Source organism: Ascidia mentula, chromosome 2 (assembly GCF_947561715.1).
Source record: "Ascidia mentula chromosome 2, kaAscMent1.1, whole genome shotgun sequence".
Lineage (NCBI taxonomy): Eukaryota > Metazoa > Chordata > Ascidiacea > Phlebobranchia > Ascidiidae > Ascidia > Ascidia mentula.
The window spans coordinates 1,510,694-1,535,895 of record NC_138567.1 but is presented as its reverse complement, the minus strand read 5'-3'; the positions used below and the strand labels follow the sequence as shown (position 1 = coordinate 1,535,895).

At 37.4% G+C, this 25,202-nt stretch overlaps 1 protein-coding gene across 1 annotated transcript; it reads right to left on the bottom strand.

Moving 5' to 3' along the window:
- Nucleotides 1-15,443: 15,443 nt before the first annotated feature.
- Nucleotides 15,444-16,239, bottom strand: LOC145889080 (putative adhesion G protein-coupled receptor E4P). Its single transcript, XM_082979963.1, has 2 exons — nucleotides 15,759-16,239; nucleotides 15,444-15,673 (listed from the first exon to the last, which is right to left on the bottom strand). The coding sequence occupies exons 1-2, from the start codon at nucleotides 16,237-16,239 to the stop codon at nucleotides 15,444-15,446; spliced, it is 711 nt and encodes a 236-aa protein (XP_082836089.1).
- Between the last annotated feature and the right edge of the window lie 8,963 nt (nucleotides 16,240-25,202).

Below are 25,202 nucleotides of genomic sequence, written 5' to 3'. Positions count from 1 at the left end.
AGATATTCCCGGTACTGCTGTGATTGACTTTCGTCCATGTAACGTCCGGTGGGAAATCCAATCACCGCCGAGAGACCCACGATAAGCAGGGGAATTCCCCAACCTAGGAGGAGCTTGCCAAGTGCGATTTTTCTGGGTCTTTTTATGTTCATGGAAAGAATTCGGTCGGTGGATTTTATGTAGAGAGTCAGACCTTCCAGCAACATCCAAATTCCTGGGAACAAAAGAAGGTAAAAAATGTTTTTAACAAGTCATTATAAACTAACGTGCAGTCAAAAGTTTGGTATTTTTTGATACGTTAAAGACATTACGGCGGCTCGTTTAATTCCATTTTCTGGCACATATGTAGGATTTTATGTAAACATTGTTGCAGTGTGTCGCCAACGTCACAAACGCACAAGCTTCCTTGCTCTCTAGCGCCCACTCGTTGACGATGTTGAGCACGTGAAAACACAACAGCGAGATTGAGAGGTTTATCTGCACAACGGTTCGACCACTGCGAACTTTCTTCCGCACTGATGTCAACGTTGCTATGGTTACGACGAGACAGAGCACGCTGATCGATCCTTACATAAACGAAGTCATGATAATTTAAGCATTTTCGTTGTTCCAGTTATACATCCACTAGACCAGCCAATGTGTCGAAGACAAGACGCAAAATAACTTGTTAAAATCGCTTCGCCTCATCCCCTTGTTCCAACTCGTGTCAACCCACTGAAAGAAATATTGGAAAGAGTCGCTTTTGCTGGACCTGTGACGTTTTTGATGATGACGGTTTCCTTTTTAACTTTTTTCAAGTTTTGATAGGAGATTTCCACTGCGTTGGACGAGTTGACAATTTCCTTCAACTTCTGGTCGGAGATTGGTTTAATGGTGGTCATCTGGTTGTTTGGAGGCACGGTTGGTTGACTCTCTGTTATTGGTTGACTTGTTGGGGTTATTTTAGTCGCTGTGCGGTTTCCATTAGGGCTTGACGTCACTGCAGAAGTGGTTGGAGAAGAAAGTGAGGGAGTCGTCATGCGTGACGTCGTTACGGATGGTGTTTTCAGCGGTGTTGTTGTGACTGCAATGGTTGTTTGGGTTGTAACCGTAAAAAATGTGGATATAAAAATATTGTGTTACGGATTGTAAAAAGTTGCGTCACTTCCTAGAATACGTTACAATACCGAACATAAGGTGTATTTGAAGAAAAAGGGTTTTTTGAATCTTGATTTTCGTTTATCACCAGCGTGCTTTGTCTGGCAGCCTCTGTTATTGCGTCATGTTAAGTTTTAAACTCGCCTTCCCCTAGAATAAGAAAACTACTTTTTTATGCCACCAATGGTATTGAAAAAATACAACCAACACTTTCGAATGTCCGATTCCTTGAATTCTAAATGTTTTTCACAAACCAACCAGAATATTGGTGCTTTAATAAATGAAAAAGGGCAAGAACGTTTCGTAAATCTCATAATTTCTGGATTAGATATGTCAATTTATTTTGTAAATCAATTACTGCGGTAAAGTTATAGATTGATACAAGTGCCTGGTTGTTGTTTATTTTGTGAAAGTTGATGCAGAATAAGTTCCCTGGGAAACCTGTAATAATGAACGCAAAGATAAGGGGAACCCCCAGAACAAGGAAGAGCATGAGGAACACTTTCATGGCTGCTCCGATGTTTTCAACATTTCAATCTTTGTCACTTGCAGATGGTCACGGTTCGTTGCTCTTCAGTTTGTGAACGAAACAGATGACGCGCGCTGCTATTTCGTCATCACAATCCCACTGGATTTATTTTAGTTGCGGCGAAAATAACCGTCTTTAGCCAACGTTAAGTTTCGTCGTACGATCAAACGAATGCATTAACATGACAATATTGTGAGCTTCCCTTTGATTCGTATACGGATTAGGAAAAGATATATCTTGCAAAAATAAAAGAAGTTAACTTACGAGCTTTCGATAGTGTTAAACGGACTCTTCAATGCACGTGACGCCCCATTCCGGAACGTTAGACAACAATACCAAAAGAATGCTGTTCAACCCTTGGCCAATATGCTGACAGAACATTGTTTCGCAAGAAGGCAAAAAACACACACATATTGTCAATAGCTGCCAAAAACCATACGTAGGTAGTTGGTTGGTTGGTATTAGCTGTTATTATTTTCAAGCAACATGTATGATTTGCCCATATAATAAATTTTCTCGCGGAAAACACAATAAACGGACCAACAACGCAACATAATATAACAAAGCAACTGCGACATTATCAAATCTTCCACATCGGCAATTGCGTTCATTTCGTTTACGTCATCATGTTGTCATAAACTGTGGTAGGAGAAATTGTTGCGACAAAACGCGACAGGCGCTCGTCATGCGCGTTAATAACAAGAAGACGAGAATTGTAAACTCGCTTTACTCGCGTTCCATGGAAGAAATCCGGAATAATTACCACAAATTTGTGGAGGGAGCATCAGCGTTCATTTACGTGCGACTGCTGTTTACCAGTGAGATGAAACAACAAATGGTACAACCAATGTGAAATATACGAATGCATCGAATTAAATTTAGATACAAGGAGACAATCTTTTTCTGTCTCTATCCAAATTTTGCTAGATTCCAAGAGCGTCATTTTTGGAATATTTTGCATTACAGGTTTCCAAGGTGCGCAACATTCCGAAAATATCTGATTGAACAAATGTATAAAACGTTCATTCAAAAACATACACAGAATCTCTAAGAACAATAAACACAGGTTAAGAAGTTTAAACGAACACAAGTAAACGATAAAATCGTCTTAGAATTCAATCTTGAACAAACATTGGAAACAATCCGTACTGTCGCAAATTTACAACAGAACTTGAAAAACTTGTAGCACAATTATATTGGTACAAGTTGAAAAGACACAAATACTGAGTGTTTAGCAAAGACGATATTTCCCACTCAAATCCACTCTACTCATCGTTAATACGTTGCATCACCTCCTCACGCACACGCATATCTTCCATACCAACGTTTCCTCCACTTCTATCATCACGTTTCGGATTCTTCTTGTCGGGAAGGAAACGTTTTCTGATGACGTCATCCATGACGCAGTAGATAACGAACAGGACGAATCCCTGCATCCCGTTCACCAAGCTGTGAATGTACATGAAAATCTCGTTCGAGATTTCGTTTCCGATTCCTGAAAAATGTTACGTACACACATAAACTTGGGGAATAGATTCACACGAAGAAATACTGAGAATATCGAAATTCACCAGTGAAGAATCCCAAGCTCCAGGTTCCACCGAGCATCAGGAAGAGGAAAATGAACGTCTTTGCAGCTCTATTCGCATCTTCCTGATCAGGATCATCTCCTCTGTTCTGCATCTTTCGGGAGGTTAATGCTACATTAGATGTTATCCCGATGATGAGGAGGTTGATGAGAAGGACCAGAGCAAGAGGAATGATGACGGAAGTGTAGAAAACCGGAGTGTTGGGAGCCAACCAGCATCTGTCGTACTTGGCAATTGATGAAGTGTTGTTTTCATATTCGTGGCACGCCTAGTAATAAGGCTGTGGTTTCATGTAGACGCCGAAGTGGAATCCCACGGGTGCGGATATTCCCACAATGAAGACGGGAAGAAGCCACCCGAACATCATAAAGTACTTGAGTCGATGTTTGGAATCCTGTGCTTGAAAGTCGATTGGATTGGAGGTAGCCATGAAGAGTCGTATTCCCTCGATCAGAAACCACATTCCTATGGTGAGAAAAGGTTCTATAAATTGTTTGATTTGTTGTTATTTAAACATCTTTACCTGAACACATCAAGAAGAAATGGTTTAGCACTGTAAACGCTATGCATGACTGATCATGCGAGACAATAATATCGTGCAATAAGTTGACACCGTGAAGAAGCAGAAGTGATGACGTCAAGCTTATCTGGATGTAAAATCTGTCCCCTCCCTCATTGAAACAGAGCAGGAAAATTGCGGTGAGCAGGAGGAAGAAGACGGATGTTGATTCTGTGACGTATGTTGTAATCTGGAAAAAGAAATACAATAAGAAGTTATAAATGTTTCCAGGATTTCCATAAACGACCTCGACCAAGTTTTTTCAAGTTTGAATATAATGGAACTGACCGATTTTATAAAGCACAAGGTGCAATTATGAATGAAACATTATATGTGTACTTGCCTTAACACCGTGTGGAACGACGATGGATTTTACCGCCAGGAGAACGGAGAAAACAGTGAGGTGGTTGCAAGTGCACGTCACGTGATCAGCGCTTACTTCGGTGGTACAGCCCTCATCCGAATATAAAGACGCTGCTCCGTCGAAGAATGTGCATCTGGGCGAAAGTTGGGATATTTTCTGGTTGCTACCGTTTTTCTTCATGTTTTCAATTTCGTCGCACGCTGATTGTGGTGACGTGGTAGAGAGGACGAATCTCACGTTGCCTTGAAGTTGATTGTTGAGTTTTGCTTTTCCAGGCTGTGTACGTGGTTGAATTTCATCCACATTCAAACCGACAATAACAATGTAGCTCGTATTTTTGATGGCTATGTAACGTGTTGTGGCGAGGGAGCCAACTTGGTCAGTCGGACCTTCAACCTCCACATCCTCTGGAATCTTAAACTGGAGAATTGAAAATGCGACTTGGTTTGCTCCGTTTGTTTCCAACGTCAAGTCGATGCGAGTTGAACCAAGTAAGATATTGGCAGTGAGTTGAATCTGGGAACCCTTCAATGTCGTATGATTGAAGTAAAGTTGGGCATTACCATTGAAGAAAGTGATTATGTTTGATGTTTGATAGAATTGGGTGATATTCTCCACAAGTTGGTCGATGTTTGTTAAATCATCCGGGTTATCCGGTTGTATAGAAGTCAGATTACTTTCCAAACCTGAGCAAATATTATGTTGAGTTTCTTAGTTTGGAGCTTAATTGCTGTGTAGTTTTTTCTAAACTTAACTGTATATCAACCAAACGTTTGCCGCTTGCATAACAATGCATGTTTCAAAACTCTGTAAATACTTTTTTTAAATGATTTGTTACCACTTGTGGTTGCCACGGTTTATGTCAAGTCACTAAATGTATTTAAACAACTTTTCTCATGGCATTCTACGTCAACTCACTGGGAATAATTTCATTCCAGCTTGCAATGGGTTTGGTCGTGGGTTGGTTGGTTATTGGGTTGGTGGTTGGTTGGTTGGTTATTGTGTTGGTGGTTGGTTGGTTGGTTGTTAGGATGGTGTTTGTCGACACTTGTGCAGTTAGGAGTCGAGTGGTTGGGAATGTTGATGTTGTCGTTGCTTGTAGAGTTGTCAGTGGGATTTTTGTTGTTTGCAAACTTATTGAAAAGTCTGTAATACTTTTAATGGGGAAAGGTAATAAAATATGTCAATATCTTTTAATATTAATTTATTATATTTTTTTTAAAACCACTTACTGCAGTAAAGTGATAGATTGAGGCAAGTGGTTGGTTCTTGTGATAAGTAAACTGATAAGAATGAGGGGGAAATCCCAGGGAAACCTGTAATAATGAACACAATAAAACTAGTAGAAAAACAACAAATAAAATCATGAGTTTTTCTTAAAGAGTAGGCATTGTGCAACAAATAAAGTTTTTCTAATCAAAATTCCCAAATCCCCATATAAATTTTAAGATGTGTTTTTAGTTACAAAAAACAAGTGGTTGGAAATATTATTTAAACAAGAAAATGTGACATGCCAACTTTTGATTGAATTTCTTCAGGTGAATTAAGCTTTTTTACTTTCATTGTAATCTAGCATATATTCCACAGTCAATGTTAATGAAGCAATGTATCTTACACTTTTCATATCCTTGTATGGAAATTGTATATCCCGAACCTGGAACATTTGGGATGGATCCTGCAACAGTAGAGCAATCGCATTGTTGTCTACATTAAGTATATTTTAATACAAAGTATAACTGGCTTTACAATGAAAGAAAGGTGTGCGTAAAAATTGGTCATATATACAAAATAGGTTGCTGTATGTTCACAAACACTTAAAATGACCACCATATGCACAAGCATATTTCATATCAGAAACTTTCTAGTGCGAGAAATCTCCATGTATGAGCATTTTTGTTCAAACAAAACAGAAATTCTTGTTGAAAGGCAAGAAAGTACCGGAAAATTTATACGCCCGACTTTTCGCTCAGCGTATACTCCGGCGAAAACATTTTGATTTTGCTCACGCCCGCAAGCTTTGGAAATAGGTTGCAGTTTGGAGGTATGGGTGCCGTAAGTGGAAGTTTGATGAGGATCAGAATACTTTTTTGGGGAAGTTATTTTATCAAACGTAAAAAACAAGATTTTTTATCGTTAAACTAAAACACGAATGTGTTAAATTTTGGTCGTTTTATGAAGTTTTAGTGACATTTCTAGTTACTATCACAGCTTAACAGGCAAGATCTGTGTCTATGAAAGATATATTATAAAATATATATTGTTATATGGATGGGGAAAACTAATGGTAAGTTAAACATTTGACTATGCCAAGATTATATCTTACAGCTTTTACATAGTTTAGGAAGTTTCATTTAATCAGAATAATGCTGTTGACATAAGAAATATAAATTGTCTTTTGGCCTATTCACCTTAAAACAGAGTGGTGGGCATTTGGTTTTATTTGAATAAGTTTTGGCAAACCTGCTGCCTCTCATAAGTTGAATTTAATATCATTTTAATATGTACGTGAACCCACTAACAATGAATAAGTGTGATTGTTGCACAATTATTATTAAAAAGAACATTTATGTGAAATTTTCTTTCCAGGTTTGAAACAAACGTTCCGATTTGTATAGTGTTTAACCTGTGGAATTACTTTTGTGTAAGTTACAAATAACTTCCCATTCCACGTCAATGAAACTTTCGGGCTAAACCAGAGGTGTCGTTATGAAAAACCTAAGGTAAAATACTTCGTTTATGTGCAAGATGTCGCTTGAATAACCTCTCACAAAAATACATAGCTGTGATTTAGCATAACCAAGTACTGCAAATAACTATATTTAGTGCAAGAAATGTAGAACCAGTAGTGACATATTTTTGAAACAGATTTGGTGAGAAACTCTGTGAGAGGATAAATTTTCCATATTGCGGATTATGTCTGGGAAACTTTCCATTTCAAACTTTGTCTTAACTTAAACGCGCCGAACATAATTATCAAATTTGTTTACATTAATTCGTGCTTTGCACACTTTATATGATTTGCATTATAAGTCTCTGGGTGTTTTAAGGAACAAAGATATGAAATATTTTCACTCTAATTGTTCTTACCTCCGGTCAAGAACTGCATCAATACGTTGACAGGAGGATAGGGAGGTGAATGAAGGTTGTCATTGATGGAAGTCAAACAACATTCACTACCAGTGCACGTATATTCTACATTGACAGTTGAACTTTATCGGGAAAATTCTGGTCCAAGTTTCAATAAATAATTTACCTGATATATTTAGTCTGTGTATGTTGGCGCCACTCCCTGCAATGAAACGACAACGTTTATAGTTTATATAAACGCAACTCATCCACGTTAAAACCCAAGCAGCACTGCCATGTCATTGTATGGAACACGCATATATCATGAAACAAAACGGAATAATTTGAAATGTACGTAACGCAGTCTGGATACTATTTTCTCATTGAGGTCAATAGAATACTTTGTTTTGAGTATATTTTTAGTTTTCGGTATTGGAAACGATACATGGACAAGTCCTTCTGGCTAGATCCGATTTTCGCGTACCGCTTATTACCACTTATTTGGCTTTTTTATTGAAATAAAAACGGTACTCCTGTTCTATTTCGCCCATTCGTCCCCGAATTATTAATCTCGGTTAGTTCGACTCATCCGACGGTTTTCACACTGTGATCAATCATAAACTGCCTTAACCAACAACCAAGTTGTTCAAGCTTAATATCCAAACCAAACGTCAACAACGTGACAAGAGTTTACTTACACCCCCCACCAGATCCATTGTAAACTTTGTGTGATTCGTTTCGAGGAGCGAAAACTGAAAATGTTAAAAGAAACTTTTCATTTCAATCTGGAAATGTTTTATAAAATAAACTATAGCTTTCCTAGCTTCATATTGGTTGTATTATCATCAAAAGTTGAGCAGCATGTACAACGTTGTCAGATTATTTTGTTTCAACGTCAAATATCACGGAGTCACCTCACTAATTTTTTAATTTAACGACAAAAACGTTACACAGTTGTGGCGCATACGCGAAATATTGAAACCATATATATTATTTATTTACCACAGGGAAATGGAATTCCACCACTGTAGTCACACAGGAGGACGACGCAATCTCTCGGTCCACGACCTGAAACAAAATAACATTATATTTTAACTCAGTAAATATAAATAATCTCACCTTTTTTCAAAATACTTGATAAAAATGCGAAGATGGATTTAGTTTCAATTTCAAGAAAACTTCGACACAAATTTAAACCGACTTCATTTTTAAACGAACTTACCGCAGTAATCCGACGGATCAAGGGTCAAAACTCCACCAAATAATGAACAGATTAAAACCAAAGCAGTGACGTAACGTACCAGCATTACGACACGATATTTGTGACGTACAACACAACGATTTACCATCTTCATTCTCAAGTGGGGAACATTATTGCAAGCTGTACAAAACCAATGTGGAATTATAATAACATAAGTGTCTGCTTAAGTAAACAAATTTTTCTCCATTTAATTCATTGCATATCCATGGTACAAATCACCTAAAATCATTTCATAAATTATTTGATTTGTTTGACCAGAGGCTCCCAATGGTGCGCCGTTTTATGTTTCTAGGGTGTCGCACGCTTACTTGGAAGCTTTGGAATAATTTTGTTTCTATAATAAACTGCGTAACTTTCTTACTGTTGCAGTGATAAACAACGAATTATCGTATTACGTGGTTTATTTCGTTCAAACAAAGAAGGGTCAACATTATAAATATTGAAAAAAAAACTTTAAATTTTTGGGGTGTGTTGAAACAACGTTTAGTTATTGCTGAATGAGTCACCACTTTAAGGAAGCTTAAAACCACCGTTCTCAACAATAAGCAACTGCAGTAGGGGACAAACACCAACACTGCCGCTCCTTACATATCACACCTCCTGTGTCGAACCAAATCAGGCTTCAAACTGAATCCTTTGTCGCAATTCACTGAGTGTTCATTCAGTAATTTTGTTAAATCGTGTGGCTTCAGTCTCGTTGCGTTGAAAATTTAACTGGAATGTTAATGACGCGAAAGGAGCATCGTGCGTGTTTTCGGTATTTCTCCACTCAAACCCGCTCCTATTACCTCGCATTGTTATATTTTCGAATCGCGATTTCGACGGAAGCACTCTCGGTGACATTTCAAATCACCGTTTTGTGTTGGAAATAAAGCCACCATATTTCATTGCAAGTCGCAGTAACGTTCAATCTATTACACGAAAAAACACCTCTATGAACCCGCCATGACTTGTCACTACCTTTCTGCACACTCTACACATTACAAAGGTAAATGTATTGCACAAATGTACAGAAATCAACGGAAAGTCGTCGGTAAACAATGAACACTTTACAGAGCTGCAAAAAAATAACATGCGCCATAAAGTTGACAGAATCAAATGAAAATGAACAATAACTTCGAACGCTGTACAGGATAACGTATCAATCCGCATTTGGTTAAATAATCAAAAAATTATTAATACACAAACATCATAAACAAGTACATGGAGTTTTGAGTTAATTAATGAGAGTCAAACAGAAATGAGGAACTGCGGAATTCTTTGAGATATTTTTTACAGCCCCGAATTCGGATAAAGTGATACAACTGAAATATCCAAACTTAACTTTATGTAATTATAAACCGATATGTTATTGTTTGTAATATCAAGATTATCTCCAGATCGGGCATCCACAATGCACGAAGTTTACAAAGAGTTGACAAAAATGGCGGGAAGCAAAAATGTTGCGCACAAAAGTAAAAGAAAGTACATTTTCACTTCGCTTCGTGCGCAAACAACTCTTAGGTACCAGTGTAAGTGCTGTTACGAAGTTGTTTGTTTGGAGGGCAAATAAATTTCAGAAGGATAGTAAATTCTGCTCTTCACATAAGTGAAAGATGTTGCACAAACTGGAAAGGAGTCTGTGCAGAGGCTGGACGACATAAGGTTGAATTCGATGGCACTCGCCGGAAACTAACGAAGCGTTCACATTCTTAACACAGTCATTTCATACAATGACGTGACAATGAGTAATATCACACAAAACAATGCAGACGCTCGATTACTGCGGATTTGTCTGGGAAACTTTCCATTTCAAACTTTGTCTTAACTTAAACGCGCCGAACATAATTATCAAATTTGTTTACATTAATTCGTGCTTTGCACACTTTATATGATTTGCATTATAAGTCTCTGGGTGTTTTAAGGAACAAAGATATGAAATATTTTCACTCTAATTGTTCTTACCTCCGGTCAAGAACTGCATCAATACGTTGACAGGAGGATAGGGAGGTGAATGAAGGTTGTCATTGATGGAAGTCAAACAACATTCACTACCAGTGCACGTATATTCTACATTGACAGTTGAACTTTATCGGGAAAATTCTGGTCCAAGTTTCAATAAATAATTTACCTGATATATTTAGTCTGTGTATGTTGGCGCCACTCCCTGCAATGAAACGACAACGTTTATAGTTTATATAAACGCAACTCATCCACGTTAAAACCCAAGCAGCACTGCCATGTCATTGTATGGAACACGCATATATCATGAAACAAAACGGAATAATTTGAAATGTACGTAACGCAGTCTGGATACTATTTTCTCATTGAGGTCAATAGAATACTTTGTTTTGAGTATATTTTTAGTTTTCGGTATTGGAAACGATACATGGACAAGTCCTTCTGGCTAGATCCGATTTTCGCGTACCGCTTATTACCACTTATTTGGCTTTTTTATTGAAATAAAAACGGTACTCCTGTTCTATTTCGCCCATTCGTCCCCGAATTATTAATCTCGGTTAGTTCGACTCATCCGACGGTTTTCACACTGTGATCAATCATAAACTGCCTTAACCAACAACCAAGTTGTTCAAGCTTAATATCCAAACCAAACGTCAACAACGTGACAAGAGTTTACTTACACCCCCCACCAGATCCATTGTAAACTTTGTGTGATTCGTTTCGAGGAGCGAAAACTGAAAATGTTAAAAGAAACTTTTCATTTCAATCTGGAAATGTTTTATAAAATAAACTATAGCTTTCCTAGCTTCATATTGGTTGTATTATCATCAAAAGTTGAGCAGCATGTACAACGTTGTCAGATTATTTTGTTTCAACGTCAAATATCACGGAGTCACCTCACTAATTTTTTAATTTAACGACAAAAACGTTACACAGTTGTGGCGCATACGCGAAATATTGAAACCATATATATTATTTATTTACCACAGGGAAATGGAATTCCACCACTGTAGTCACACAGGAGGACGACGCAATCTCTCGGTCCACGACCTGAAACAAAATAACATTATATTTTAACTCAGTAAATATAAATAATCTCACCTTTTTTCAAAATACTTGATAAAAATGCGAAGATGGATTTAGTTTCAATTTCAAGAAAACTTCGACACAAATTTAAACCGACTTCATTTTTAAACGAACTTACCGCAGTAATCCGACGGATCAAGGGTCAAAACTCCACCAAATAATGAACAGATTAAAACCAAAGCAGTGACGTAACGTACCAGCATTACGACACGATATTTGTGACGTACAACACAACGATTTACCATCTTCATTCTCAAGTGGGGAACATTATTGCAAGCTGTACAAAACCAATGTGGAATTATAATAACATAAGTGTCTGCTTAAGTAAACAAATTTTTCTCCATTTAATTCATTGCATATCCATGGTACAAATCACCTAAAATCATTTCATAAATTATTTGATTTGTTTGACCAGAGGCTCCCAATGGTGCGCCGTTTTATGTTTCTAGGGTGTCGCACGCTTACTTGGAAGCTTTGGAATAATTTTGTTTCTATAATAAACTGCGTAACTTTCTTACTGTTGCAGTGATAAACAACGAATTATCGTATTACGTGGTTTATTTCGTTCAAACAAAGAAGGGTCAACATTATAAATATTGAAAAAAAAACTTTAAATTTTTGGGGTGTGTTGAAACAACGTTTAGTTATTGCTGAATGAGTCACCACTTTAAGGAAGCTTAAAACCACCGTTCTCAACAATAAGCAACTGCAGTAGGGGACAAACACCAACACTGCCGCTCCTTACATATCACACCTCCTGTGTCGAACCAAATCAGGCTTCAAACTGAATCCTTTGTCGCAATTCACTGAGTGTTCATTCAGTAATTTTGTTAAATCGTGTGGCTTCAGTCTCGTTGCGTTGAAAATTTAACTGGAATGTTAATGACGCGAAAGGAGCATCGTGCGTGTTTTCGGTATTTCTCCACTCAAACCCGCTCCTATTACCTCGCATTGTTATATTTTCGAATCGCGATTTCGACGGAAGCACTCTCGGTGACATTTCAAATCACCGTTTTGTGTTGGAAATAAAGCCACCATATTTCATTGCAAGTCGCAGTAACGTTCAATCTATTACACGAAAAAACACCTCTATGAACCCGCCATGACTTGTCACTACCTTTCTGCACACTCTACACATTACAAAGGTAAATGTATTGCACAAATGTACAGAAATCAACGGAAAGTCGTCGGTAAACAATGAACACTTTACAGAGCTGCAAAAAAATAACATGCGCCATAAAGTTGACAGAATCAAATGAAAATGAACAATAACTTCGAACGCTGTACAGGATAACGTATCAATCCGCATTTGGTTAAATAATCAAAAAATTATTAATACACAAACATCATAAACAAGTACATGGAGTTTTGAGTTAATTAATGAGAGTCAAACAGAAATGAGGAACTGCGGAATTCTTTGAGATATTTTTTACAGCCCCGAATTCGGATAAAGTGATACAACTGAAATATCCAAACTTAACTTTATGTAATTATAAACCGATATGTTATTGTTTGTAATATCAAGATTATCTCCAGATCGGGCATCCACAATGCACGAAGTTTACAAAGAGTTGACAAAAATGGCGGGAAGCAAAAATGTTGCGCACAAAAGTAAAAGAAAGTACATTTTCACTTCGCTTCGTGCGCAAACAACTCTTAGGTACCAGTGTAAGTGCTGTTACGAAGTTGTTTGTTTGGAGGGCAAATAAATTTCAGAAGGATAGTAAATTCTGCTCTTCACATAAGTGAAAGATGTTGCACAAACTGGAAAGGAGTCTGTGCAGAGGCTGGACGACATAAGGTTGAATTCGATGGCACTCGCCGGAAACTAACGAAGCGTTCACATTCTTAACACAGTCATTTCATACAATGACGTGACAATGAGTAATATCACACAAAACAATGCAGACGCTCGATTACTTTCGTTTGTTCACTTCTTCTTTACTATTGTAGCGTTTTTTCTTTGTTTATTTGCCACAACATTGTCATTGGTTAATTTACATTTCATACCTCCTGATGAAGGCTGCTGCATAACAATCGAAACGACGATAAACGTCGATAAACTGAAGTTTGCCAGAGGAGCAGTATTCAGCAAGACACAAATTGCTTGACTATGTATGTTGTACTGTGGTTTGTCTCCAGGTAATAAGCGTTGCTCGCATTTCGTATTGACAATGATTCACAATCGAAACATTCGCAAATTAATTTAACATCAGTTGTATAGACTTTTGTCCCTAATAAGGGTTAGGATTTTTTGACAATAACTCTGACAAGTGAGTATTTCTATGAAAATAAATCTATGTTTTTAAACCGAAGTTCAACATTTCGTTGCGGTAAGTGCAAAAATGTAGAATAGAAAAATTAAAATCCAAACACAATCAACACAAAACAATTCTGCCATGCATTTTTAACAAATTTTTCTGACGGGGATTGGATGTTGATTTTCCGCCAACTCGTGCCGATATTTACGAAGCTACTGTGATGGAGTAAGTGCTTGTGAGTCTTTGTGTCTTGGATGGATCATCAGACGAATATCGGAGCTTAATACTGTCGTAGGATCGACCGACCGCCTCCTACACCTCGCTTACCTACGGAGGAAGATTTCCAATTGATATATTTCAGTGGAGGCGAAAACAACCGCTTTTAGCAAATGTTTAGTTTCGACGTACTATTAAACGAAGATTGATACGAATCATTAACACCACGAGATTGTCACATTCCCTTTGATTTGCAAAAAGGATTCACAAATCGTATATCTTGCGAAACTAAAAAAGTCAGGTTGCGAGCCTTCGATAACGTTAAACGGACGCATCAATGTACGTGACGCCCAATTCTGAACGTTAGCCAACAACACCAGTGTTGTTCAACCCTTGGCCAATATGCTGACAGCACATTGTTTCGCCAGAAGACAACAAACACACATATTGTCAACAGCTGCCAAAAACCACATATAGGTAGTTGGTTGGTATTAGCTGTTATTATTTTCAAGCAACATGTACAAATTGCCCGTCTAATTAATTTTCTTGCGGAAAACAGAACAAAATGACCAACAACCCAGCACAACATAACAAAGCAACTGCGACCATGTTACCTCCAACATTATCAAATTTTCCACATCGGCAGTCGGGTTCATTTCGTTTACGTCATCATGTTGGCATAAAGTGTGATAGGAGAAATTGTTGCGACAAAACGCGACGAGCGTTCGTCATGCGCGTTAATAACAAGAAGACGAGAATTGCAAACTCGCTTTACTCGCGTTCCATGGAAGAAATCCGGAATAATTACCACAAATTTGTGGAGGGAGCATCAGCGTTCATTTGCGTGCGACTGCTGTTTACCAGTGAGATGAAACAACAAATGGTACAACCAATGTGAAATATACGGCGGCATTGAATTAAATTTAGATAAAAGGAGACAATCTTCAATTCTGTCTCTATCAAAATTTTTGGGTTCCAAGTGTGTCATTTCTGGAGAACTTAATATTGCAGGTTTCCAAGGTGCACAAAATTCCGAAAATATCTGATTGCGAACAAATGTATAAAATGTTTTATGCAAACAAACTAACATTCATGACAACGATGAAACACCGCTCATATCAACTCTATTCATTGTTAATACGTTGCATCAACTTTCATGACATTAACTTATATCTACAAAAAAGACAACCATTCAAAAACATGCACAGAATCTCTAAGAACACTGAAGAACACACATGTTATGAAGTTTAAACGAACACACAAGTCAATGACAAAAACGTTTCAGAATTCAAGAACAAACGTTTGTGAAAATCCGCACTATGGCAAATTTACATCAGAACTTGGAAAACTTGTAGCACAAATATATTGGTACAAGTTGGAAAGACACAAATACTCAGTGTTGAGCAAAGACGATATTTCCCACTCAAATCCACTCTACTCATTGTTAATACGTTGCATCACCTCCTCACGTACACGCATATCTTCCATAGCAACGTTTCCTCCACTTCTACCATCACGTTTCGGTTTCTTATTGTCGGGAAGGAAGCGCTTTCTGATGGCGTCATCCATTATGCAGTAGATAACAAACAGGACGAATCCCTGCATCCCGTTCACCAAGCTGTGCATGTACATGAAAATCTCGTTCGAGATTTCGTTTCCAATTCCTGAAAAAGATTACGTTTTTTTATAACTCACATAATTTTGGAGAATAGATTCACACGAAGAAATTCTCATAATATCGAAACTCACCAGTGAACAATGCCAAGCTCCAGGTTCCACCGAGCATCAGGAAGAGGAAAATGAACGTCTTTGCAGCTCTCTTTGCATCCTCCTGATCAGGGTCATCTCCTCTGTTCCGCATTCTTCGGGAGGTTAATGCTACATAAGATGTTTTCCCGATAATGAAGAGGTTGATGAGAAGGACGAGAGCAAGAGGAGTGATGACGGAAGTGTAGAAAACCGGAGTGTTGGGAGCCAACCAGCATCTGTCGTACTTGGGAATTGGTGAAGTATTGTTTTGGTATTGGTGGCACGCCTCGTAATAAGGCTGTGGTTTCATGTAGACGCCGAAGTGGAATCCTGTTGGTGCGGATATTCCCACAATCAAGGCTGGAAGAAGCCACCCGAAGGTCATAAAGTACTTCAGTCGTTTTTTTGAATCCTGGGCTTGGAAGTCGATTGGATTGGAGGTAGCCATGAAGAGTCGTATTCCCTCGATCAGAAACCACATTCCTATGGTAAGAAAAGGCTCTGTAAACTGTTTGATTTGTTGTTATTTAAACATCTTTACCTGAACAAATCAAGAAAAAATGGTTTAGCACTGTAAACGCCATGCATGGCTTATCGTGCGTGACGATAATATCGTGCAATAAATTGACACCGTGAAGAAGCAGAAGTGATGACGTCAAACTTATCTGGATGTAAATTCTGTCCCCTCCCTCATTGAAACATAGCAGGATGATTGCGGTGAGCAGGAGGAAGAAGACGGATGTTGATTCTGTGACGTATGTTGTAATCTGGAACAATTAATACATCAAGAAGTCATAAATGTTTGAAACATTTCCAAAACACGACCTTAAACCAATTCATCATCTGTCAATATAATGGAACTGAATGATTTAAGCACAAGATACAAACATATGAACGAAGCAATATACGTCCGCTTACCTTAACACCGTGTGGAACCACGATGGATTTTACCGCCAGGAGGACGGAGAAAACAGTGAGGTGGTTGCAACTGCACGTCACGTGATCAGGGCTTGCTTCGGTGGTACAGCCCTCATCCGAATATAAAGACACTGCTCAATCGAAGAATGTGCATCTGGGAGAAAGTTGGGAGATTTTCTGGTTGCTTCCGTTTTTCTTCATGTTTTCAATTTCTTCGCACGCTGATTGTGGTGACGTGGTAGGAAGGACGAATCTCACGTTGCCTTGCAGATGATTGTTGAGTTTTGCTTTTCCAAGAGGAAGGAAAATTTCGTCCACGTTCAAACCGACAATAACAATGTAGCTCGTATTTTTGATGGCTATGTAACGAGTTGAGGCGAGGGAACCAACTTGGTCATTCGGACTTTCAACCTCCAAATCCTCTTGAATCTTAAACTGGAGAACTGAAAATGCGACTTGGTTTGCTCCGTTTGTTTCCAACGTTAAGTCGATGCGAGTTGAACCAAGCAAGATATTGGCAGTGAGTTGGGTCTGGGAACCATTCAATGTCGTATGATTGAAGTAAAGTTGGGCATTACCATTGTTGAAAGTGAATATGTTTGAAGTTTGAGAGAATCGGGTGATATTCTCCACAAGTTGGTCGATGTTTGTTAAATCATCCGGGTTAGTCGGTTGCATAGAAATCAGATTACTTTCCAAACCTGAGCAAATGTTATGTTGAGTTTCTTAGTTTACAGTTTCAACTGCTGTTTGGTGTTTTTTGTAGCTGCCACGGTTTACCAAGCCATAAATATATTTAAACATTTTTTTGAGGATGATCAAGTTTTATAAAATATGTACTCACTACGAATAATTTCATTCCAGTTGGTGTTTGTTGTGGTCGATAGTTGGTTTGTTATTGGGATGGTGGTTGGTTGGGTAATTGTCGTTGATTGTAGAGTTGTCAGTGGGATGTTGGTTGTTTGCGAATTTAGTGAAAAATCTGCAATATTTTTTAATGGGAGACCCATAACAAAAATTGCTTTAATAAAATTTGACCGTATATTTTTTGTATTTTGAGAGTTCACTTACTGCAGTAAAGTGATAGATTGAGGCAAGTGGTTGGTTCTTGTGATAAGTAAGCTGATAAGAATGGGGGGGAAATCCCTGGAAAACCTGTAATAATGAACACAATTAAACTTGATGTGAAAACCAACACATAAAAGCATATTTTTTTAAATAGTAGGAATTGCGCATAAAGTAAAGATATTTTGATTAAGATTCCCAAATCCCGATATAAATTTTATTATGAGTGGTTAGTTACAAAACAAAAAGTTGTTTTAAATATTGTTTAAACCGGATAATGTGACATGCCAAGCTTTGATTGTACGCCCTACTGTGTTTTCAAAACTGCATTACAACAAGTTTAAGCATTTTTACTTTCACTATAATCGAGCATATATTCCACAGTCAATGTTAATGAAGCAATGCATCTTACACTTTTCATATCCTTGTATGGAAATTGTATATCCCGAACCTGGAACACTGGGGATGGATCCTGCAATTATAAAGGGTTAGCATTGTTTCTCATTAGGTATATTTTATTGCAACTATAACAGACTTTACAATAAAAAAGGTGTGTGTAAAAATTGCTCATATATACAAAAAAGGTTGTAATGTGCTCATATAGACTTAAATGACAACTATATGCACACGTATATTTTTATGGTAGAAAGTTGCTTGGGCGGGAAATCACCATGTATGCGCATTTTTTTGTTCGGTTAGTGTAATTTTGTTCAAACAAAACAGAAATTTTTGTCGAAAGGGAAAAAGCATTTGAATATTTAGGTCATCAAAGGGTTTGTATGTTACTTACAATTTTATGTTACCGTTTCTTTTCTAAAATCATACCACAAACTTTCCCGACGTAAACAAAGGCTTATTTTTAGGTCCGGGTCCACAAACACGCTTTGTTTGTTTCATTGCAGCGATCGTACGCTCGCGAGAAAGCTGAGAAGCGTGAGCGTTTGGTCACGAAATTTCGCGGGCTTGCAAGCGCTCGGCGTAATACGCCCGCATTGTCGCTGAGCGTATACGCCGGCAAAATCATTTTGATTTAGCTCACGCTCGCAAGCTTTGAAAATAGATTGAACGTCCAAGGTTTAGGCGTTGTAAATTGAAGTTTGATGTGGGTATCAGAAATTTTATTGGGGGAATTCATAACATCATCGTTTTTTTGAATTAAATTTTGGTCGTTGTATGAAGTTTTTGTGACATTTCTAGTTACTATCACAGCTTTACAGGCAAGATCTGTGTCTATGAAAGATATATTACCAGAGATATAGTGGTATATATAGGAGGAAACTGATGGTAAGTTAAACATTTGACCATGACAAGATTATATCTTACAGCTTTTACACAGTTTAGGTAGTTTCTTTTAATCAGAATAATGCTGTTGACATAAAAAATATAAATTGTCATCTGGCCTAATCACCTTAAAACAGAGTTTTCGGCAATTGGTTTTATTTGAATTAGTTTTGACAAACCTGCTGCCTCTCATAAGGTGAAGTTTATATCATTTTGATATGTACATGGACCCACTAACATCGAATAACTTTCCAATCCAAGTCAATTCAACTTTCGGGCTAAACCAGAGGTTGGTTTGATGACAGGATCTGACTCGCAGATAAATCTAAGGTTCTCCATAACGTAACAATCAACCAAAACAATCCATTCGAAACAATCATGCTAAGATATGCCAGGCATTATGAAACACATAAGATAAAATCCTTTGTTTATGCGCCAGATGTCGCCCGAAATACCTCTTACAAAAATTCATAGCTGTGATTCAGCATAACCAAGTACTGCAAATAACTATATTTAGTGCAAGAAATGTAGAACCATTAGTGACATATTTTTGAAATAGATTTGGAGAGAAACCCTGTGAGAGGATAAATTTTCCATATTGCGCATTATGTCTGGTAAACTTTCCATTTTAAACTTTGCCACAACTTAAACGCGCCGAACATAATTATCAAATTTGTTTACATTAATTCGTGCTTTGCACACTTCATATGATTTGCATTACAAGTCTGTGGGTGTTTTGAGGAACAGAGTTATGAAATATTTTAACTCTAATTGTTCTTACCCCCGGTCAAGGACTGCATCAACACGTTGACAGGAGGGTGTGGAGGATTTGGTGGTGTGAGAGATTGGCCATTGATGGAAGTCATACAACATCCACTACCAGTGCACGTATGTTCTACATTGAGAGAGTTGAATTTTATCGGGAAAATTCTGATCAAAGTTCCAATAAGTAATTTACCTGCTATACTTAGGCTTAGTATGTTGGGGGCATTCCCTGCAATGAAACGACAACGTTTACAGTTTATATAAACTCAACTCATCCACGTTAAAACTGAGGCAGCACTGCCATGTTATTGTATGGGACACACGCAAATATTATGAAGCAAAACGGAATAATTTGAAATGTACCTAGCAGTCTAGATGCTATGTTCTCATTTAGGTCAATAGTGCCAGAAGAGCAATACCGATTAATTAACGTAACAAGAGTTTACTTACACTGCCCACCAGATCCATTGTAAACTTTGTGTGATTCGTTTCGAGGAGCGAAAACTAAAAATGTTAAAAGGAACTTTTCATTTCAATCTGGAAATATTTTATCAAACAAACTATAGCTTTCCTAGCTTCATATTGGTTGTGTTATATTCAAAAGGTGAGCAGCATGTACAACGTTGTCGGATTATTTTGTTTCTCAGCATCAAATATTACGGAGTCACCTCACACATTTTTTAATTTAACGATAAAAAGTCACACACTTGTGGCGCATACACGAAATATTGAAACCATATACATATATTGTTCGTCAACACATTTCTTCGCTTTATGCCAATAGTTCCTAAAAATGGCTAAAAATAGTAAATATTTACCACAGTTAAATGTCGTTCCACCGGTGTAGTTGCACAGGAGGACGACGCAATCTCTCGGTCCACGACCTGAAACACAACAGCATTCTATTTTAACCCAATAAATATAAATAATGCCACCTTTTTTTCAAAATACTTGATAAAAAATGCGAAGATGGATTTAGTTTCAGTTTCAAGAAAACTTCGGCACCAACTTAAACCGAATTAATTTTTAAACGAACTTACCGCAGTAATCCGACGGGTCAAGGGTTAAAACTCCACCAAATAATGAACAGATTAAAACCAAAGCAGTGACGTAACGAACCAGAACTACGTCACGAATTTTGCGACGCAGAACACAACGATTTACCATGTTCACTCTCAAGTGGGGGAACATAATTGCAAGCTGTACAAAACCAATGTGGAATTACAATATTAGGAGTGTTGGCTTAACTAAACAAATCTTTCTCCATTTAATTCATTGCATTTCCATGGTACAAATCACCTTCAATCATTTCATAAATTATTAGATTTGTTTGACCAGAAGCTACCAATGGTGCGCTGTTTTCGTGTTTCTGGGGCGTCGCAGGCTAACTTGGAGGCTTTGGAGTTATTTTCTTTCCATAATAAGCTGCGTAACCTTCTTGATGTTGCAGTGATAAATAACGAATTATCGTATTACTTAGTTCATGAATGAGTCACCAGTTCAAGAAAGCATGAAACCGCTGTTCTTAAGAAAAAGTAACTGCAGTAGGGAACAAACACCAGCACTGCCGCTCCTTGCATATCACACTTCTTCTGTCAAACCAACCTCAGGCTTCAAACTGAATCCTTTGTCGCTATTCACTGTGTATTCATTCAGTAATAGTACTAAATCGTGTGGCTTCAGTCTCGTTGCGTTGGAAATTTAACTGGAATGTTGATGACGCGAAAGGAACATCGCGCGTGTTTTCGTCATTTCTCCAATCAACGCCCCTTCTATTACCTCGCATTTTTTTATTTTAGAATCGCGTTTTCGACGGAAGCACTCTCGACGACATTTTATCTCATCGTAGAGTGTTGGATATAAAGCCACCATATCAATTCACAAATGTTGTGCATCTAGCAACAAAAGTGACAAACTAACCACAATAGTCAGAGGGGTCTAATTGATATGCTCCCGTGAACAACACAAGCAGAAATGATATCACTGCAATGTGACGTGCATTGGTGACGTCACGACACCGGTTAAACGGCAAGACAACAACTGGAAACCTTATGTTTGTAAGAATTCTGCTTTCACAACAAAATTGTGTCGTATTTTTTTCCCCAACAAGCTTGCTTTTAATTTCGAGTTTTATTTACAAATAAATTTTCACGCAATAAATACTAAGGTAGCAGACAGGTCGGCTACCAAGCACAGAAGGAAATGCACGTCTGGTGTAATAAACCGGTTCCACAATTGAGCAAAAACAACAACCTAAAAAAGCTGCTGTTTTGAAATCCTCTAAACTATTTAATTAATACTGTTGTATCAAATACTTTCAATAACCTTTGAATAAACTAAACAACATCTGTCACTCGACAGGACAAACTCGTCAGCAGGCTCCACATACGACAATACGCTTACTTCAACACGCTTACATAGGAAGTCACGCAACAAACGAAAAACGGTTGTTATACTGTCGACTAAATGTAGCATACATACCATGGTTAAAAAAATGAAATGATACAATAGCGCCACGTAGCGCCTTAACATAATGTCATGTATTGTTAATGTTTTTGTGAAACGGCATTTTTGTGCAAATTTTTGAAGAAAAACTATTCATGTATTGAAGCAAGTGTATTTGTTTCTCATTTTGAGATTTTAGTTTCTATGTCATTCAGTTTAATTGCAACCGATCTGTGTGCTTGGTGTTAAGTCAAGCTGAGAAGAAATGTGTAAACGTTGCTGAGATGAAATGTGACAATATGTTTGCGGGTAATTGTTAAATGCTCATAATCAGACTACAACAACAGTTTTGTCGTGAGCGATCCACAACAGCACAAAAGCTAATGATAAATTTCAAACGAAAAGTGAAATGCTTTGGGAAACATTCCCTCTCCACTTCTACTTGCAAGGCATCGATGAGTAATTTGCTATCCTGCGTTGCATCGAATCCTGATGTAGTTCGCATTCAATGGCTATGAACGTGGACGTCTCTTTTTTATCAAACCTGACTTAGAAACAACACTTTTTATGAATGCACAGAATACATGGTGGGTTCTTTGCGTCTCTTCTCACACTGAAACCATAAGAATATTTTCAACACATAGGACAATCTAATGCTAAATGTCTGTAGCTTCCAGGCAAAAGTAGATCATGGCTTCAGTAACTGATCTATTTTTATACAAAACACAAATGTATTCGTTTAATTTGCAGAAACCGATGATGAATATGCAGGCGAAGTTGTTTTTTCCGATATTTGTAAATAATCTAGCTGGCATTTATCCATAGCATTTTGTTTCAAACAAATATATTCCTACACAAAGTGGAAGTCTTTGCTTGGCCGTTTGGACAGCAAAGTCGTCTGATAGTCACATCAGCTGCACTGATGAGACCTTATAGTTCGAAACTCTGGCCAGCTGTCTACAGCTTAAAGAAATATATTCCTCTCTACATAAATTGGTGTCGCTTGTATTAAAACAATGCACAATCAATGGCCAGATCTGCTACATTTAAGTATAGGCTAAGTATAGGCTTATTAATGTAACTAATGTTTAACATATGTTTTAGGTATTTTTCAGGTTGGTCGCTAGCCTATTTCGCTCAAACACCAAGTCATCTGTGTACCTCCTCGGGGTGCTACTGGAAGCAGTTTCGGCTGACCAAACACAAAGGCGCCTAAACTTTGAATGATCACCCAACTTTATGATATATAAAAATTACTTTGAAAACTAACCCAACTTTATGATGTATATTTTAATAAAATTTTGTATCAACTACAACTACAAAAAAATTTATAATATGAACATATATCAAGGTAAGTTTTCATAGTAATTTTTGAATTTTGCATAGCATCCTTGACCGAATTAGTTGAAGTTTGATGTTTGATTTCCATTGATAGAAAGATGTTTTTTTTTTACAGCAAAACAGAAATGAAATCAAAGGACCTACAGCGCCGTACAACGAATACAAAAAAATATTATAATCAATAAGAATTCCAAACACAAGAATGAGAATTTGTTCTTGTTACGTCACTGGCCGTCTCCAATGCCTTTGCACAGACAACAACACAGCACCAATCCGAACATCTGGACAAATAAGATGCCTTTAGATTAAATGTTCACTTTCCAAACGATCGAATTAAGTTTTTACTTCAGGTATGAAATGTTTACTTTCAAACGTTTGCATCACAAACTTTTTTTTCTCACCTCGACGATGAAGACACACACGATTATGATTCCGAGCAACCAGAAGTAAATTCCAACTTTTCTTTTGCAGCCCTAATAAAGACGTGAGAAAAATTCATTGTAAAATATACTGAAAGCTATTGTTGCATTGCATTTTGAATGTAATATTATTATTGTTATTTTTTGGGGTTGGGAAAAGGTAGATTTCAAAAAAAGAAATAATTAAAATATGAACTATGTTTAAAAATAAGCTTTTGAATTGCAATTTAAGAGAATCTGGCCCTCTGTAAGGCATTGTCTGTTTCTCTGCGTCATCAAATTTATGTGAATGTTGCGTAAAGTGTGAAATCAACAAAAATTTCAAATTAATTTAACATCTGTAGTATAGACTTTTGTCCCTAATAATGGTTAGGATAATTTGACGATAACACTTACAAGAGTGTATTTCTATAAACGTAAATGCATGTTTTTAAACCGAAGTTCCACATTTTGTTGCGGTAAGTGCTAAAATGTGGAAAAGGGAAATCAAAATCCAAACACAATTAACACAAATTAATTCTGCCATGCATTTTTAAACGAAATTTTTCTGACGGGGATTGGATGGCGATTTTCCCGCAAACTCGTGCCGATATTTACGAGGAATCACAATAAAATGACCAACAACACAAAATAATATAACAAAGCAACTGCGACCATATTACCACCAAAACTATCAAATTCTCCACTTCGGCAATCGGGTTCATTTCGTTTACGTCATCATGTTGTCATCAACTGTGATTGGAGAAATTGTTGCGACAAAACGCGACAAGCGTTCGTCGTGCGCGTTAATAACAAGAAGAGGAGAATTGTAAACTCGCTTTACTCGCGTTCCATGGAAGAAATCCGGAAAAATTATCACAAATTTGTGGAGGGAGCATCAGCGTTCATTTGCGTGCGACTGCTGTTTACCAGTGATATGAAACAACAAATGGTACAACCAATGTACAATATACGAATGCATCGAATTAAATGTAGATACAAGGAGACAATCTTTAATTCTGTCTCTATCCAAATTTTTTTGGGTTCCAAGTGTGTCATTTCTGGAGAACTTAATATTGCAGGTTTCCAAGGTGCACAAAATTCCGAAAATATCTGATTTCCAACAAATTTATAAAAAGTTTTATGCAAACAAACTAACATTCATGACAACGATGAAACACCACTCATATCAACTCTACTCATTGTTAATACGTTGCATCACCTTTCAAGA